The sequence below is a fragment of the Nannobrachium achirus genome (assembly GCF_963921795.1).
Source record: "Nannobrachium achirus genome assembly, chromosome: 5".
Lineage (NCBI taxonomy): Eukaryota > Metazoa > Chordata > Actinopteri > Myctophiformes > Myctophidae > Nannobrachium > Nannobrachium achirus.
Genome location: NC_137814.1, coordinates 34397213 through 34414466, shown reverse-complemented (window position 1 = coordinate 34414466; position 17254 = coordinate 34397213). Strand labels below are relative to the sequence as shown.

Below are 17254 nucleotides of genomic sequence, written 5' to 3'. Positions count from 1 at the left end.
AGATCAGCTGTTTTCACTAGTTTAGTTATTTTTTTAAATGATAAATACAAAACGAACGCTTTTGGACATACAAGGTTTCCACCCGACAACGACGATATGCCGTAAGTGTACGTAAACAATCTATCCTATGTATCCATCAGTACTGTACACAAACATCTCTACTTTTAATCGAACCCCTGAAGAGTGTACAAGTGGGTCCATTTGTTTCCATTTGGACACTCTCTTGAGTTAAACTGATGCAGAGGACTTTTCTTTGTAGAGAAACTCTGTCCTGATGAAGTCTCAGGTGTAATTAAAGTCCTCACTCTTCACTCATTTCCTGGCTTTTGTGTCGGAGGAGAACAGAGCCCTCTGTTTTGGTTTGAACCCTCGCCACTCTGCTCCAATCGGTTTATCAATCTCTCCATTCACTCCCACGTAATCCCCCCCACTGGGCAGCAGAACGAGCCATCCTGTGGTCCAACGGGGGATTAGATATTACAGCTGGTCACAGAAGCCCCGTCTCCTATGATCCTGCTTTTAGGACAACTTAAACATGACTCATTCACGTCCATGGGAATTTAAGCCTTGTTTCAGTCTAAATTATCCTTCAGAATCAGATGGGTTGGATTGGAGGAAAGCCTTTGGGGGAAACGACAATGTAGCTTTCAGTGGTGGAAAAAGTATCACATTTGTTACTTAAAGGGATATTTCACTTTTTTTTTTACTATTTTTTTTTACATTTTATCGTCTAATCAGGCTTTTATGAACACCCTGAACAGTTTTGAAATTTGCTTCATTCAATATTTAGATATTTTATGTAAATGTTACCAGGCCCTCCTCCTCCAAGGCTTCTCCCCATACACACCCATTGTAACTTCAAACTCCATTTTAACCATGATAGATTAATTAAAAATTAAATTATTAAAAATAAATGAAAAAAGTTATTTAAAAAAACACGGCCTGCTCATGTATGGAGGTACAAAATCTGCCCACCACCACAGAGACCATGGCCCAGTTCATGGCAGCAGTGCTTCTGCTGCTGGTGGGAAGCCAGTGAGGGGTTCATGTCCTTGTTGCTGTACTAGTGACCCCTACTGGTTGGCTGGGGAAGTTCTTCAGTAGGGAGGGGAGATGTTGGGGGAGGTAACATGAAGCTCCATACAAAGAAGGAAAAATGCAGTTAAATTCACATGCAATGCTTTTGACTTTAATGCATGCTTTTTCTACCATTTCTTTTGTGATTTCCCATTTTTGCAATCAATTAAAAAGCCAGATCTAAGGGCACAACGCATCACACTGAGATGTGTCGTGAGCGTTGTATATCAGCTATTTTGTGTGCGTGACACGATGCATGACCATGTGCAAATCAGGCATAAAGCATACATTATGTACATTGTTGTGATTTTACATTCCATAAGGCAGGTCTAGGTCTTCACTTTACAATCACAACAGTGTGCAGTAAACCAAAACCTGTGTGTGTGTGTGTGTGTGTGTGTGTGTGTGTGTGTGTGTGTGTGTGTGTGTGTGTGTGTGTGTGTGTGTGTGTGTGTGTGTGTGTGTGTGTGTGTGTGTGTGTGTGTGTGTGTGTGTGTGTCTGCATATGTGTGTGTCTTTTGCTTTGTCTGCAGAGCAGAACCACTCGGATACGCTGCATAGGAACTTCTCCATTGCCTTCTCCATCATTGGCATGTTCTCCTCCCATGCAGTCAGCAACCTGAGCATCTTCTTCTGTGCAGAGATCACCCCTACTGTCATCAGGTGAGCCCACCCAAACACTAAGACTGAACCATCTCAGGGCTCTGAAAAGGGGGTTCATAGAATTAATATCATCATATCATATTTAACAAGACTATTACCTTATTGCAGCAGTTAAGTTGACTAGTTCCCTGTCCACTGCTACAATTTTAATGTGACATAAATCATCATACATTTATGACCCTAGACATAATTATGACGACTTTTTATTGATGGGAGTTTATTGAGGTAATTAGATTTAAGATGGTTTTATTTACCAACAGTAGAGTGAAACCAGCTGGAGGCTACATAACCTGTAACTGTGCATGCTGTGAGTTATCTGAATCCTTCAAGATCAATTAAGTATCAGACAGATTCTGTCTATCTATATCTGTCTTGTCTTGTCTTGTCTTGTCTTGTCTTGTCTTGTCTGTCTGTCTGTCGTATGTATGTGATGTATCTATGAATATTATGTGCAGTATATCAGGGGTCTTCAACAGGGGGTCCTCAGAGTTACTACAGGGGCCCTCCAAATCTTTGTGTGATAGAAACTTTTTTCTCCTTTTCTATATTAACCACTTGAATCCTAGCGCCATATTCTGAGAACTTTAGCCAAAAATAGCAGATCTACAAGCTCACAATGCCTCGCTGTGAGCTTGTAGATTGGCTATTTTCGGCAAAGAGATTTGGTGTAGAGGGAAAAAGAATGTCAAGTTTATTAAGTATTGACAGTTCAAGTGATTAAATACGTATCTGAAAAAACAAATCGACATGAATCCAAAATACACTGATGATTGTGCTGTCTAACAATGAAACTATATGGAATCTATGAAAAAGTTGGGGGGTCCCTGCTTCATCTCTCTCTCAACTAAGGGGTCCTTGGCCTGAAAACGTTGAAGACCCCTGCTGTATATGAATGTCCTTGCAGATGCGTTAGCTACCTGCAGATTACTACTTGGGTGTGCGAGATCACTGACCTGGTGAAAAGCCACACAGCAGCCCCATACGGGTTCAATGTTATTGCGTAATCGTACACCCGCACCTTGTGTGAAGTCAGCCTGCCCCTCCCCTCTGGACATGACATGACACAGCATTGGATTTTCATGATGCTTAGTTATGTAAGGTGCTGCACTGCTGTCACAGTGCCTGCAAGGAAGGGGCTCTCTAGTGGTCAACAGCAGAGAGGACAGGAGAGGAATGTGTGGTACGGCAGCACTCTCTGCTGCCGTGGGATAAAATGACACTATGAGTGTACACCAAGCCCCCAGAACCTTGGGTGAGCTCTGAAGCGCCATGGACATGGTGGCTGTTTTTAGGTACTGCAGTTGGGGCTTCTAACACATGAACGCGCGCACTAGGCTTCTTTGTATTGACGCGCGTTCATACCGGAAGTGCTCGTTCATGAATTGGAGCCCCAGCGCGTCCATGAACACAAACTATGACGCAACATGCGTCACATAGGCCCCACTACGTCACGGTTTTACTACCCGGAAGAAGGGGTGAAAACGCCTCATGCGCTGGGTGAGCAACTCAATGCAAGTGGACGGGCGGGGATGTCTGGTGTCCTCTCTATTCTTCTTATAACTCTATGGTGTACACTCAGCAGCTGTTCCCAACCTGTGGGCTGTCAGAGTATTGCAAGTGGGCCCCCAAATTAATGGCAAAAGACTGGCAAAAAAGATTGTATTGATGATATAATAATTAATGCAAAACAAATATATTTTTTGTTTAAAACCTTGAACGATTAGTTTTCATTGAAATACAGATGAATAGTAACTTAAACTATACTACCGTAGTTCCATTGATCCAAGGCGGAAAAAAAATTAAATTAGCCATGCTCTGAAAATGCACGTGGCCCACCCATCTGACCACTTAACACAGCAGCCAAATGACTGCCATGTTAAGTGGTCAGTGGTTGTCCATAGGTGCCGGACCCATAGGCCATTCGGTCCAGGCTGTTCCCTCACTTTTCATGCTATAGACCTATTTTTCTGTATTTTTGCCTGTCTTTTTTCACCCAACCGGCGCTATAGTCCCAACGTTCCCATTGTCTTGCTGGAGGTTGCCGCGACCCCCTCAGAGTTAGACATGCTAATTCTTCTAATACGCACTTGATCTTTCTGTGCTAAACATGTTCAACCGGTTCTAACGTCTGCCACTTGTTGAAATTACGTCAGGATTCAGTGGTGTAAAGTAACTACTAATTACATTTACTTAAGTAGCCTACTGTAAGATACTTATAAGTACAATTTTGAGGCTTTATAGACGGACATTGCTCAGTGGGTTCTAACTTTCACTCTACAGTAAGCTTGAATTTCCCTTACTTTGTTCATTTAAACTGAGCACAGAGCCCTAGCTCATTCTCAATGATGCCGAGATTACAGAAGGCATGATAGGCGTACAACATTGGAGGGCTATAGGCATGATAATTAATATTTAAATAAGAACAGCAGGATAAAACAAGTTATGTATTGTGAAAATGACATTTGAAAGTTGAATTACTGTCAATTCTTTATCCAGAGCTACCTATACAATTGTCATCTAACAGCACATTACACTGCTTATTATAGGCTAGTTACATACTAAAGTCCGAGGTGTACGCTTGGTTACGGTCATGACGTCACCACCTGGCCACACCCGCAATATCGTCCCCTCACTATTTTACCCCTGCCGGCGCCTCTGAGTTGATCATGTTGTATTTCTTACCTTTAGGGGTGGAGGTCTGGGTCTGGTCCTGGCCAGTGAGTTGATCATGTTGTATTTCTTACCTTTAGGGGTGGAGGTCTGGGTCTGGTCCTGGCCAGTGAGTTGATCATGTTGTATTTCTTACCTTTAGGGGTGGAGGTCTGGGCCTGGTCCTGGCCAGTGAGTTGATCATGTTGTATTTCTTACCTTTAGGGGTGGAGGTCTGGGCCTGGTCCTGGACAGTGAGTTGATCATGTTGTATTTCTTACCTTTAGGGGTGGAGGTCTGGGTCTGGTCCTGGCCAGTGAGTTGATCATGTTGTATTTCTTACCTTTAGGGGTGGAGGTCTGGGCCTGGTCCTGGCCAGTGAGTTGATCATGTTGTATTTCTTACCTTTAGGGGCGGAGGTCTGGGCCTGGTCCTGGCCAGTGCGGGCTTCGGCATGCTGACGGCTCCCATCATGGAGCTCCACAATCAGAAGGGCTACTTCCTCCATCACGTCATCTTCGCCTGCTGCACCCTCATCTGCATCATCTGCATTCTGCTGCTGCCCGAGACGCGCTACCAGCCCCTCCCGGAGACCCTGGCGGACGGCGAGAGCTACGTCCGCCAGCCCCATCTCCTCCCCAGGAGGCCGGGAGAACAGCTCCTCCTCCTGGCGCAGGCCGAGAGCAACAGGTCCATGGATTACACTCGGGTGAGCGAGACGCCGCTTCACGAGGGGCCGACCGCCGCCGTGGCCGCCATGGACTCCACGGCCTCCTCTGCGGTGGATCTGACCGCTCCGTCGGTCATAGACATATCTGTCCCCGCCTCGCTGGAGGTCCACCCTGCCAAGATCCAGCCCAAAGATCTCAACGGTCGCTCGGTTTCTCCCTCGCACATAATCACCAACTTGGATAAAGGGTGTGTCATACTGGCCAGTAAAGAACATCTGCTGTTGTCCACTCCTTTACACAAGGCCCCGTGTGTCAAACACCCACTCCTGCCCAGTGCCGAGGACTCCACCACGCCACTCATGGGTTCTATGGAGCCGTCCACTGATCTTCCTGTTCCTGTGATAAGAGAAACTGCTCCTTCACCTGAAAAAGAGCCGACCGTCTCCAGCCCTGCCGTGGAAACCCAGCCTACCTCTCTGGTGGACCCTTGTGTCGAATCTCTACCTACCTCCGTGTCTCTCCCTGCCACTCCCGTCATGGAACCCCCGCCAACTAGCTCAGCACTGGAATCCCTCATTCACTCTGAAACCCCCATCCCCCCAGAATCCCCTCTTCCCCCGGAATCCCCTCTTCCCCCGGCTGGTGACATCATCAACACCTCTCCGGTTCTGGAGACGACCACACCACCATGTTTAAACGCTGCACCTGCTGCCGTGGTGGCCTCTGTTACCCCGCCTGCGCAAGACCATCATCACCCTGCCACCCCTGCCACTCTCTCCCCAGACCATCACCCTACCACCCCTGCCACTCCCTCCCCAGACCATCACCCTACCACCCCTGCCCCTCCCTCCCCAGACCATCACCCCACCACCCCTGCCACTCCCTCCCCGGCTTCAATCACCAGTGAACCCGCCGCTCCCCCGCCGTTGTTGTCAGTTGGCGGTGTTCCTGCTGACTCCTCCCCCACTGCCAGTGCTGACTCTGGCCTTCCCATGCCCTCCATCCCCCATGCTCCGCCCTCCCCAAGGGACTCTCCTGTTCCTCCGGATGCAGACTCTGTCCAAACCCTGCAGTTAGACTCTACCTCCCCCGGTGCTATTGATGTTCCCCCTCCTCCTTCCCCTGCTGCCACTGCCCCCCTCCCACCACCCTCTCCTCCTCCACCCTCTCCTCCTCCACCCGTCGAATCAGATCCCATCCCCTCTGTTGATGGGTCTGCATCCCCTGCCATAGACGCTGTTGGCTCAGCTACGCCAGCTCCCATCATTGTCACGGACACTGTGCATGCGTCCCCTCCGGATGCCACCACTCTGACTGTCACAGACATTGCTCAGCCCTCACTGGACGCTGCCACTTCGTTCGCCATAGACTCGGCATCGAGCGCCATCACAGACTGTGATCCTTCAGAGGCGGCTCCCGCCTCCATAGTGGACTGCACCGTCAGCTCGCCTATAGACTCTGGTGTTCAACCCATCACAGACTGTGCCATCACAGAAAACAACATTGTCAACGGAGTGATGTCTTCATGATCCAGCAAGACAAAAAGCAAAAGGAAAAAAGAAAAAAGAACAGAGGACCCTGTGACAGGAAATAGCCCACAAGGGCACTGACTATCCTGCAGGGGCCACAGGCACATACTGAAGACTGCCGTCATTTGGAGAAACATGTTTTACAGCGGTGCTTGTTTCTCAGTAGTCAATGAACAGGATGATGCAAGTGGGAGAGTGCCAGAGGTTGGTCTGTGACAGTATGAAAGTCAATTCTGCTCTGCTGAATGTCATCAGACATCCACCAGCCTATGAAATACCTTCATGTAAATCAACAAGGTTCACTGTCTTGTCATTTTTAAGAGTAAGAAAAGAAAAGAAAGGTACCCATGTTCACTGAGTCATGTCATCAAGGAGAGTGGTAGTAAATGCAATGATGCTTAGAAACAAAAAACATAAAAGGAATTGTACTTTTACTACTGTTCAACATAGTTGCGTAGAAATAACACCTTACCTTGAAGGAGGGAAATGTTTTGGAGTGTTTTGTATTTGATTAGGAGCACTTTTTGTACACATGAAACCAAAACCGTTTGGCCCATATGAAATGTAATCTAATGACATCAAAAGATTTTAGAATAAAGACAGTATTAGTAGGTCAAAACCGATGGGAATAATTTAGCAGTCACTAAAGACCCTAGCCCTATACAAAATGTGTACAATAAAATTGGGCTTATTCTAAAGTTCAAAAATACAATTTGGTCTTTTGAAGAAGACAAAAAGGTAATAACAAAAAGTAACATATTCAAAAATATGGTTTGTAAATGAGTTGGTAGAGTTGCATTTGTTAACATGTGACTGAGTACATGAATGGTGATTAGAAAGAAAGCGACAGATCCAGATTTTGTGGGTCTGAAGAAGCCTTTTATTTTTCCAAATGTTCCTTTCAATGAAATTTATGGTATGCAATTGTTTTTTGTAAATGCAATATTGTAAGTAAAATGCATACTTTGTTGTTGTGCTTGAGTTTTTAAGCATAATCCTCCATGGTGTGCCCTTATGTATAAAGGTATAAGACATTCGTACAATGTTTGTGTGAATGTTAACGTGGCACCTTATGCTTTGCAATGCAGACAAAGCATGAAAAGAAATCTTGTGAACTTGTCAATATAACAAGCTGATGTTCAAAATAGTAACTATCCTAAAAAGACACAAGCTATTTTTGAAATGGATATGTGGGTGACAGAATGTTTCATTTCATCACAAACAATCTAAACATTGCCAGTCTCCGTTGTGTTTTTTCAAATCACAATGTAAAGTGAACATAGTTTTTCCTTTTTCTTCTTCTTTGTATACCATGGTTCATATCTACACATAAAACTAAGTTTACCTTGCAATTGACAATAGTCACATGGCGGCCATTTATCTTACGTCATACTCTGGGGTGGCCTGAGTATGATGTCTGAGCAAAATGGCTACTGTGTGAATATGTTCAATAGCTGCAATAGTTTTATACATTTGTGGAAAATGTAGGTCCAATTCTTCCTTTATTTCTCATCTTAGACCTTAACATATTAACATGATTAAATTAACATGGACTTTTGCTCAAGGAAATTGTCTCTGATAAGTATATGAAAAAAAAATGTGTATATATACATGAGGAGCTTTTTCTTCCAAAGCCCATGTCCAATTGTGGACAGCATTATATACTTGACTAAGATCTGTGACTAACTTGACAATGGTAGCTACATACTTGATGCAATGGAGGTAATTGTAATTTATATCCTTTGTCCAGAGGTAAGAGCTATGATTACAGATAGGCCACTGTTTACAGCGATTTTCATAATAATACAAAACTACTGTACTGTAGAAATTTAGAGCCAAATGAATGATGTCTTGTCATTTCAAATGTGACAGAGCTCATGCTCACAGTGTGTTGTATTGTTAGATACTGCCGCTGTGGGGCAAAAACCTTGTATGTCAAAGTGTTAACATTGTTTAGGAAATGGAGGAAAATAACATGTGTTCCAACTTCCAATTGAGTCCGTAGTTATGATTTAGTTGTAAGCTCTTTTTAATAATTTTCATTGGTTAAATATGTATAAAGCCCACAGACAGACTTAACCCCTTTTCCTTACATTTACAAAAATAGCCAATCCCCAAGCTCAAAAGTGCTTTGTGTTGTGAGCTCGTAGATCGGCAATTTTCGCTTTGTTTGCACGACCCTGTCGTATATGACATTAATGTATGGGAAAAACTATGTTGTAATTTGGAGATACAAGGTTTCCGCCTGACAGTGGTGATATTCTTCCAGGGAATAGCACTCATCTAAGAGAAATGCAGTATGCTTCAGTGGTTGCAGACATCATCAGATGTTCACAGTTGTTCCCACTTTCTACTTGTACACTTGTGTGGTTGTCTGTCAAGAGTTACAGGTACTACTACTTTACTCACAGAAATGTCCTATCTCCAAGTCATATGCACTGTTCTATAATACACTATGCTTTGATACCGGATGGTCAAGCATACCTGCTTTAGGTGGTTTTCCTGTGAATGGCGTTGTTATCCATCTCTTCCATGCAGCTCAGATAGGTGGTAGTATGGAGGCTCTAATCATAAAAAAAAAAGTTTGGGATTGCCAATTGCCATCTATGGAAATGTGAATGAATGTTTGCGTGAGTGAAAACACATGGCAATACTCAAAGCACAATGTTCTGTAATCCTGTGAAGTCAGATCATTTAGAGATCGTCTGCCTTAAAAGACAAGACAGCATAGTCTGGATACAAATTGACCATTGTAATAGACCAACACATAGAGTAATTCACGTCATCACATAAGGTGTTTACAGCGTGTTAATCAAACAGGTCCAGCGACTCCAGCATCCACATTTAGTCAAGTATATTGCCTGCAGTGATTGATAGCTACACGTTTGTCTGACTACACAAACCTGTGTCCTTGAATGCTTCTCTCTCTGTCTGTGTGTATGTCAGAGAAATTACTTTTGCATTGCTGAAGCCCATGTAATTCCTGTGTAGAGACAATTACACAATACAACCAGTGTGATTTCAGATTTCAGTTGGATGCAATTATTTTTTACCACACTCTCTCTAGCCATTGGTGTAGTAAGCATTCAGTTTAAATAAGTTGGGGATGCAAAATGGTACAAGTGAGCGCAACCCACAGCAAGGCACATCACCAATGATGGCATACAGAGCAAGAAGTGACTATAGATTACAGTAGAGCACTAGGTATGCCTCGGATAAAAATAAACAACCACATGAAATTAAATTACTTGTGATTGTCAGTTAAGACCAGCTATATCATGCCGTAGATTGCAACATGGACTGGTAAACAGTTCTAAACTTGACTAGGAATAGTCTCCAGTCCACTAACTCCCCACTGTAAACATCTCGGAGCTTCTATTGTATGGCATAGAATCTCTGTTAATGGGATTTGAATGAATGTAAAAAAAAAAAAACATGGATTGTACCATTATACACTACTATGTTTTTTTCCCTTCTTTTAACACAAATAATGCACTTGTACATAAGCCATACGTGTTGTTAAAATAAAATCCATTATTTATTGATCAACTGTGGGTATCCTTGTATCTTTAATTTCCTCTGGCCGTGAGCCTCCCTGTATGATGCAACACTTGGGTCTCAAGCAAGGATATTGAGACCTGCAATAATATTACAGTAGATGATTTCCCACCAAATGTTAGAAGAATACCATATTAGTTTTTGATACTAACTGGGCATCATCTGGGAATACCCATATATGGACTTTTATTTTATTTTAACCTTTATTATGACATGCTATAATGCATAAAGGCACAACATACAGTAGCCTACAAAGCCTACAAAAATGCTCATAATTATTCTCTTCTATGAGCGGTTTTGTGACATACAGTATTAGCAGTTTGCAATAGAAAAAGGTACAGTTTCATAACAGCACAAATCACTGGTACAAGGTCAACTAAAAGGAGATCCTAGAAAGCCTTATGGCTTATTTACACAGGAACCACACTTTATGTATCTCATATAACATTGAAAGACAGACGGATATAACATAGTACTTTATCTATTCTAGGATAACATCAATTTCAAAAGCTGAAAGAGCGTAACATAATTTACAAAAGCAGAAAGGGGGCAGAATGGGGGCTTAGTCTATTTACAAGTCACGAGTAGCAGCCGCCTGAAGGTGACTTTTCATACCAATTTTGAAGGAGGCTATAGGGATTTGCTCTCCTTTAAGGCTTGCGGAAGGGCGTTTCACGTATATCAGGAGAACGAATTAGAGCCTTGTTTAGTGTTAAATCTAGTAACGTTGAACATGATTAGTGGAGCTGCCTCTGGTGTTGTGATCGTGAATATCCTTGACCTTTAGGAAGTAGTTTGTCAGGTACATGGGTATCTTGGAGGTGTAGTGTAGTATCTTGTACACCAGGCCCATTGCAAGATGCTGTACTCTGTCAGCTACTTTGAGCCACCCCACGCTTTCGTGGTGATGATCGCTAAGGTGGGCCCGAGGAGGAAGACCAAGCAAGACCCTAATTAGTTTGTTCTGGGCTGTTTGGAGCTTTAACTTTAAGGCAGCTGGGGCATCGCGATACCAAACAAGGATTCCGTAATCAATGAGGGGCCCAATAAGAGCACCTCCTAGGGTCTTTCGAGATACATAGATGTATAATATTGATCAGCGGGGCAACCCTTTGCAAGAAACAAATTCGTTGGTTGACTTTATTGATTTCCTTGGTAGTCATTTTTTCACTGGTTAGCCTCCAGGATGCAACCCAGGTAGCAGATGTGTTTTTTTCTTGTTATCACAGTGTCACCTACTTTAATTGTGAAGTTCTCAACTTTGCTGAGTTTCTGACCAGATCCAAAGAGGATACATTCAGTTTTACCTGGGTGAATTGAGAGTCTGTTGTCATTGAGCCAGGTGCAGATCATGTTTAGTTCATAGTTAAGGGCCTTTTCAACCTGCAATACGTCTCTGCCAGAGACTAGGAGAGCCGAGTCATCCGCGAACAGAAACAGATTGCAGTCACAATCAGATGTCGTTTATGTATATTAAGAACAACAGTGGTCCTAGTATACTCCCTTGGGGGACTCCACAGTTTACTGGGATGGGGGGGACAGGGTTCTGTTGACTTCCACCATCTGTTCCCTCCCCACCAAGCATCCATCTCACTGCTGTGCTGTCAAGACCGATAGCTTTGAGTTTATCAATCAGAATAGAGTGATCGACGGTGTCAAATGCCTTTTGGAGGTCCAGCATGACCTTGCCGCAATATTTGCCATCGTGAATCGCACGTTTGATGTAATCATTCAAATAGATGAGGCATGTGTCTGTGGAATGGGACTCTCTGAAGCCAGATTGGAACTCGTAGATGATTTTTTTCTCTTCAAGATATCTAGCCACCTGTTCATAGACAATTTTGTTCCATTAACTTAGAGATGGAACTAAGGATTGAAATTGGGCGGTAGTTGCCAGGGTCAAGTTTACTGCCTTTTTTTGTGCAGGGGGGTTACTTTGGCTAATTTTAAGTCCTGGGGGATGTAACCCTGCTTGATAGATAGATTAAAATGTGGGTAATGATTGGGGCAATGGAGGCGGCTGAGTCTATGTATAGTGTATTAGGCCTACTGTACATTATTGGCAGTAAAAACAACAGTCTGGGCTGGGAAACTAAAGGAGTGTCCTTTTTAATGGGCACAGCAGTGGTAGAAAGTATTACTTAAGTAGTGTACTTAAAGGAGTAGTTCACCCCCAAAATGACATTTTTTTCTATTGATTAGGCTTACTCACCCCATGGAGACTGAAGTTCAATAATATTTTTAGTTTTTTGTCGCATTCCTAAGACAAAAAATGTATCCGGAATCAATGGGGGTAGGTAAATGTATTATTATCAATTTTCTGTCATTATCCACTTCATCCCTAGCCTCGTAAACCGCCCTCTTCCGGAAAGTTAGGCTACTTCAGCCCTAGGCCTATACATTTCAGCCTTTTGAAAATATCACATCTACAAGCTCACAATGTGTTGCATCGCGACGCATTGTGAGCTTGTAGATGTGATATTGAAGATTTGTATCCATTTGAAAACTGGGACATTCTGCATTTGAGTAGGCTATCTTTACTTTTGGTACCTTAGGTAGCCTACATTCTGATGCCAATACTTTTGTATTTTTATTCTATATTTTGGCCCATATTTTGAAATCCGGACGTTTACTTGTAACAGCTAGTAATTCTACGCTGCAGAATTTGTGCCTTATTGTAAAGTGTTACTCATACTTTTACTTGAAGTAAAACATTTGAGTACTTTTTCCACCACTGCTACACACAGAACGCAGGCAGTATTTTGTCTGACTGGGACAGACAGGGTGATGTCAGGCGTCAGTAGGTGATGCAGCAGCATCCTCTGGTCCACTGCATCAAATCAGCGGCCTCCCATTGGCTGAGCGGGACATTAGGGTGCTCTGCTGGTGTGACGTCATCCCACCAGCAGCACGTTTATCTCGGTGGCCGGCTCCACGACTCAGGAATGTAACGTTGGCGAGGGCTGATCATCATAGTGAGGCTTGTCACAAACACAGCGGCAAGGAAGGAAGACTGGGAACCGGTGAAGTTGGGACAAAGAGGCTTTCTGCCCGCATCCAAACCGCATCATGAGGGAGATCGTTCATATCCAGGCCGGACAGTGTGGAAATCAGATTGGCGCTAAGGTAGGCAATGTTTGGGCGATGTTTTGACTGGTTTTAATTTATTTTATTAAAAAAGAAAAAGAAAAATAGGCTACAATAAAAACAATCGAGGCATTAGTGTTAATAGTTTAGGCTAATTGTGATGCGACGCCTGTCTGCACTGTAATGTCCTGGCCATATTGTTTTATGCAATTTAGTCTATAACAAATGACTTAAGACAAATCCTAGATCACCTTGAAGAGAATGTAGAGCTTTTGAGATCATGTTGTTAACTATGTTTTTTATGATGAGTGGGTGCGGTCGTGTGGGCTGGTCTGCTCTGGCTGAGTGGGTAGGGTTGGGTGGGTATGACAACGAGGCAGGCTGCAGAGGCAGCAGGAGATGCGCAGCTGCAATATGGCCACACGACAATTAACCCACAGGATTCTAATGTTTGGCCACTTTAACTCACATTACATAATGATGTATGATGTGTCTGATGAACACTGACGCATATCTGTTTCATTTTAGTTCTGGGAGGTGATAAGTGATGAACACGGCATTGATCCCACTGGCAGTTACCAAGGTGACAGTGACCTGCAGCTGGAGAGGATAAATGTGTACTACAATGAGGCATCAGGTAAACCTCCACAACCACACACTATATGTAGCCTTATCATAAGGCCTTATGGTTCTCTTTAGAATTTCCATTCAGCAAGCACTTTTCTGCTTTTATTAATAGCCCTGCAGCAATGCAAGCTGAAGACCTAATTTGGTAAAAGTAGGTTCAGCTATCAGTGCAGGGATATAATGAGGACACCACCAGAACCTTCTAAATGCAGTTCCCTCCCCTCCCTTTCTCTCTGAGGCCCACAGGTATATCTGCAGTCTCTGTATAGCTGACCCAGAGCACACACCGTGCTCAACTCACTGCACATGCCACGGGTTTCATTAGCCAGGCATGTTGAAGGTCATTGCAAATGCATCCAGTGTCCCTCATCACTATTGAGCTGCCAGAGTCATGTGCCCACTGATTTGCCATAGGAAGTACATAGAGGCCTGAACAGAAAGCTGCATAGACATACATAGGACATGCTAGGCCTATCTTGTTTCCAATGATCAGCAGTATAGCTTTTATTGATTGTTTCCGTTTTGTGAGCTGGCATCAATGTTAACTGTGGGGCACTGTTTCACGTGAATTGATTGAATATACCACGAAAAAAATTCCCCCCTAAAATATTCAGTGCGATGATTGACATATTTTTACAAGCACTCACTCCTTAAGAGTGCAACAGATGATGAGCGAAAAGGGGGGGGGGGGGGGGGGTCAGGTCTATGGGGACGTCACGCCTTGAATGGATTTTACGGAACTCAGCACTCTTCTAGAACAAGCAGTTTGGTAGTGCAGCATGCTGCTGCAGTCTGCATGCAAGATGGCTCACAGATGGAGGGGGTGGGGGTCGCCAAGGTGTGTGGAGGCTGGAAGGAGATGCAGGTGTGTGACAGAAAAGGCTCCCATTGCATACATCGTTTAAAGAATAAAAAATAAAGTTTCCACACAAGATTGATGACATAATTGTTATCACTCTCTTTATTAAAACACATTTCATCTAAAGATCACGTTTGGACATTCTCTGTCCTCATCCCCATCTACTGCAATGATTGCATCATTCCTTTCTCTATCAACCAGCTATAAACTCTTATTATCTTCTCTTTCCACACAAAGGTAATAAGTATGTCCCTCGTGCCATCCTGGTGGACCTGGAGCCAGGCACCATGGATTCGGTCCGCTCCGGGCCCTTCGGACAGCTCTTCAGGCCGGACAACTTTGTTTTTGGTGAGTGTTGCTGACGCTGCTCGTTCTCAGGCAGCTGCACGGTTTGTGTGCGTGTCAGCATCTGCCGTCATATCTGTTGAAGCCAGCAGCTAGTTTTTATTTATTAATTTATCAGACAGTAATGTATATATATTCATCCATGTAAAGTTACTGCAGCCCCTCAGCAATATGCCAGTGATGTGATGCATTGTCTATGCACAGCTGTGTCACGCTGACACAGCTCTGGGTATGACTCAGCGAAATGTAGTCTTGAAGGGGATACTACTGCAGTGCTGATCATGAGGCGAGAGTACAGCCAACACAACCCATCTCAAGCTGCCTCACTACTACTCTGACCATGATGCTCACTACAATGGCCAACTGAAGGAGCAACTGCCTTCATTGTTATGATATATAATATGAATATAACCAATGGACAAAATAGACTATGATAAATATAAACATCAAATGCATTTACTGTTGAATCAGCAAAGCACATTGCCTATAATACTTGGCTGCACCCACAGAAAGTCGTTCAAATCGTCTTTGCTCTTCAAGCCAAGCTGCAGAGTTTCTTTGTAATGCCGCTTTTGTTTCTCCATTCTAATCTATGAATGAATTATGGTTGCTCAAATGGCATGTTTATAAACCCCCTCCCCCATGCACCTTTCAGGTCAGAGTGGAGCTGGAAACAACTGGGCCAAGGGCCACTACACAGAGGGAGCTGAACTGGTGGACTCCGTCCTGGACGTTGTGAGGAAGGAGTCTGAGAACTGTGACTGCCTCCAGGGCTTCCAGCTCACACACTCCCTGGGCGGCGGGACGGGCTCAGGCATGGGCACCCTGCTCATTAGCAAGATCCGCGAGGAGTACCCCGACCGCATCATGAACACCTTCAGCGTCATGCCCTCCCCCAAGGTGTCGGACACCGTGGTGGAGCCCTACAACGCCACGCTCTCCGTCCACCAGCTGGTGGAGAACACAGACGAGACCTTCAGCATCGACAACGAGGCCCTATACGACATCTGCTTCCGCACCCTCAAGCTGACCACGCCCACCTACGGCGACCTCAACCACCTGGTGTCGGCCACCATGAGCGGCGTGACCACCTGCCTTCGCTTCCCCGGACAGCTCAACGCCGACCTCCGCAAGCTGGCCGTCAACATGGTGCCCTTCCCCCGCCTGCACTTCTTCATGCCGGGCTTCGCCCCGCTCACCAGCAGAGGGAGCCAGCAGTACCGCGCCCTCTCCGTGCCGGAGCTCACGCAGCAGATGTTCGACGCCAAGAACATGATGGCCGCCTGCGACCCCCGCCACGGCCGCTACCTCACCGTGGCGGCCATCTTCCGCGGCCGCATGTCCATGAAGGAGGTGGACGAGCAGATGCTGAGCGTGCAGAACAAGAACAGCAGCTACTTCGTGGAGTGGATCCCCAACAACGTGAAGACGGCCGTGTGCGACATCCCGCCGCGCGGCCTGAAGATGTCCGCCACCTTCATCGGCAACAGCACGGCCATCCAGGAGCTGTTCAGGAGGATCTCGGAGCAGTTCACCGCCATGTTCCGCCGCAAGGCCTTCCTCCACTGGTACACCGGAGAGGGCATGGACGAGATGGAGTTCACGGAGGCGGAGAGCAACATGAACGACCTGGTGTCAGAGTACCAGCAGTACCAGGACGCCACCGCCGACGAGATGGGAGAGTATGAGGAAGATGAGATTGAGGATGAGGAGGAGGCTCGCCATGATGTCCGTCACTGATGGTGAATGCATGGAACTACAGTACTACAGTCTGTGTGCTACGTAAACCAATCGCTGGGAATAATCCATAATTGTTGTTAGGAAGTGCAGAAGGGAAATAAGGATGATGAAAGAGATGTATGTTACTCTATATTGCTGTGTGCAAATTATCTTTAGATACAGCTATTTAGCCTCATATAGTGTCTATCAATGTGGCTCATATTTGGAAAGAGACCATGAGTGATCTTAGAACTTAACAATTATGTGAATATTATAGTCATTGGTTTTCCAGTCAGGCTTTGCCAGGTTTTGTAACTTTTATTTCCAAAGCATTCACTGTTATGTGTCAAAATAAATTTGCTGTCCCATCAATGTTTTGTCTTTTTTGTATTGCAATGCTTTGCATAGATGTAGATATTTCCAAGTACTCGTATACGATTATAACTCCCAAGTTTACTTATGAATTTTAT

At 44.6% G+C, this 17254-nt stretch overlaps 2 protein-coding genes across 5 annotated transcripts in view; both read left to right on the top strand.

The window, feature by feature from the left end:
• The window catches only part of LOC308286198 (solute carrier family 22 member 23-like), a 63531-nt gene extending 53436 nt beyond the window's left edge, over nucleotides 1-10095 (top strand). Inside the window, exons 9-10 of the mRNA XM_080727157.1 lie at nucleotides 1611-1740; nucleotides 4801-10095. Of these exons, the coding sequence (XP_080583283.1) occupies nucleotides 1611-1740; nucleotides 4801-6589 (1919 nt within the window). The 3' untranslated portion in view covers nucleotides 6590-10095. The remainder of the gene's footprint in view (nucleotides 1-1610; nucleotides 1741-4800) is intronic.
• A 3121-nt stretch (nucleotides 10096-13216) lies between these two features.
• LOC308284603 (tubulin beta-2A chain) lies at nucleotides 13217-16868 on the top strand (the record flags this gene model as incomplete). 4 transcript variants are annotated; one of them, XM_080725277.1, is made up of 4 exons in its annotated part: nucleotides 13217-13273; nucleotides 13763-13871; nucleotides 14958-15068; nucleotides 15721-16868. In XM_080725277.1, the coding sequence occupies 4 exons, from the start codon at nucleotides 13217-13219 to the stop codon at nucleotides 16803-16805; spliced, it is 1362 nt and encodes a 453-aa protein (XP_080581403.1). In that variant the 3' UTR covers nucleotides 16806-16868. The 4 variants fall into 4 exon arrangements, with proteins under 4 accessions (XP_080581403.1, XP_080581402.1, XP_080581405.1 ...); XM_080725276.1 differs by having other exon boundaries at nucleotides 13763-13898; XM_080725279.1 differs by lacking the exon at nucleotides 13763-13871 and having other exon boundaries at nucleotides 13217-13250.
• Between the last annotated feature and the right edge of the window lie 386 nt (nucleotides 16869-17254).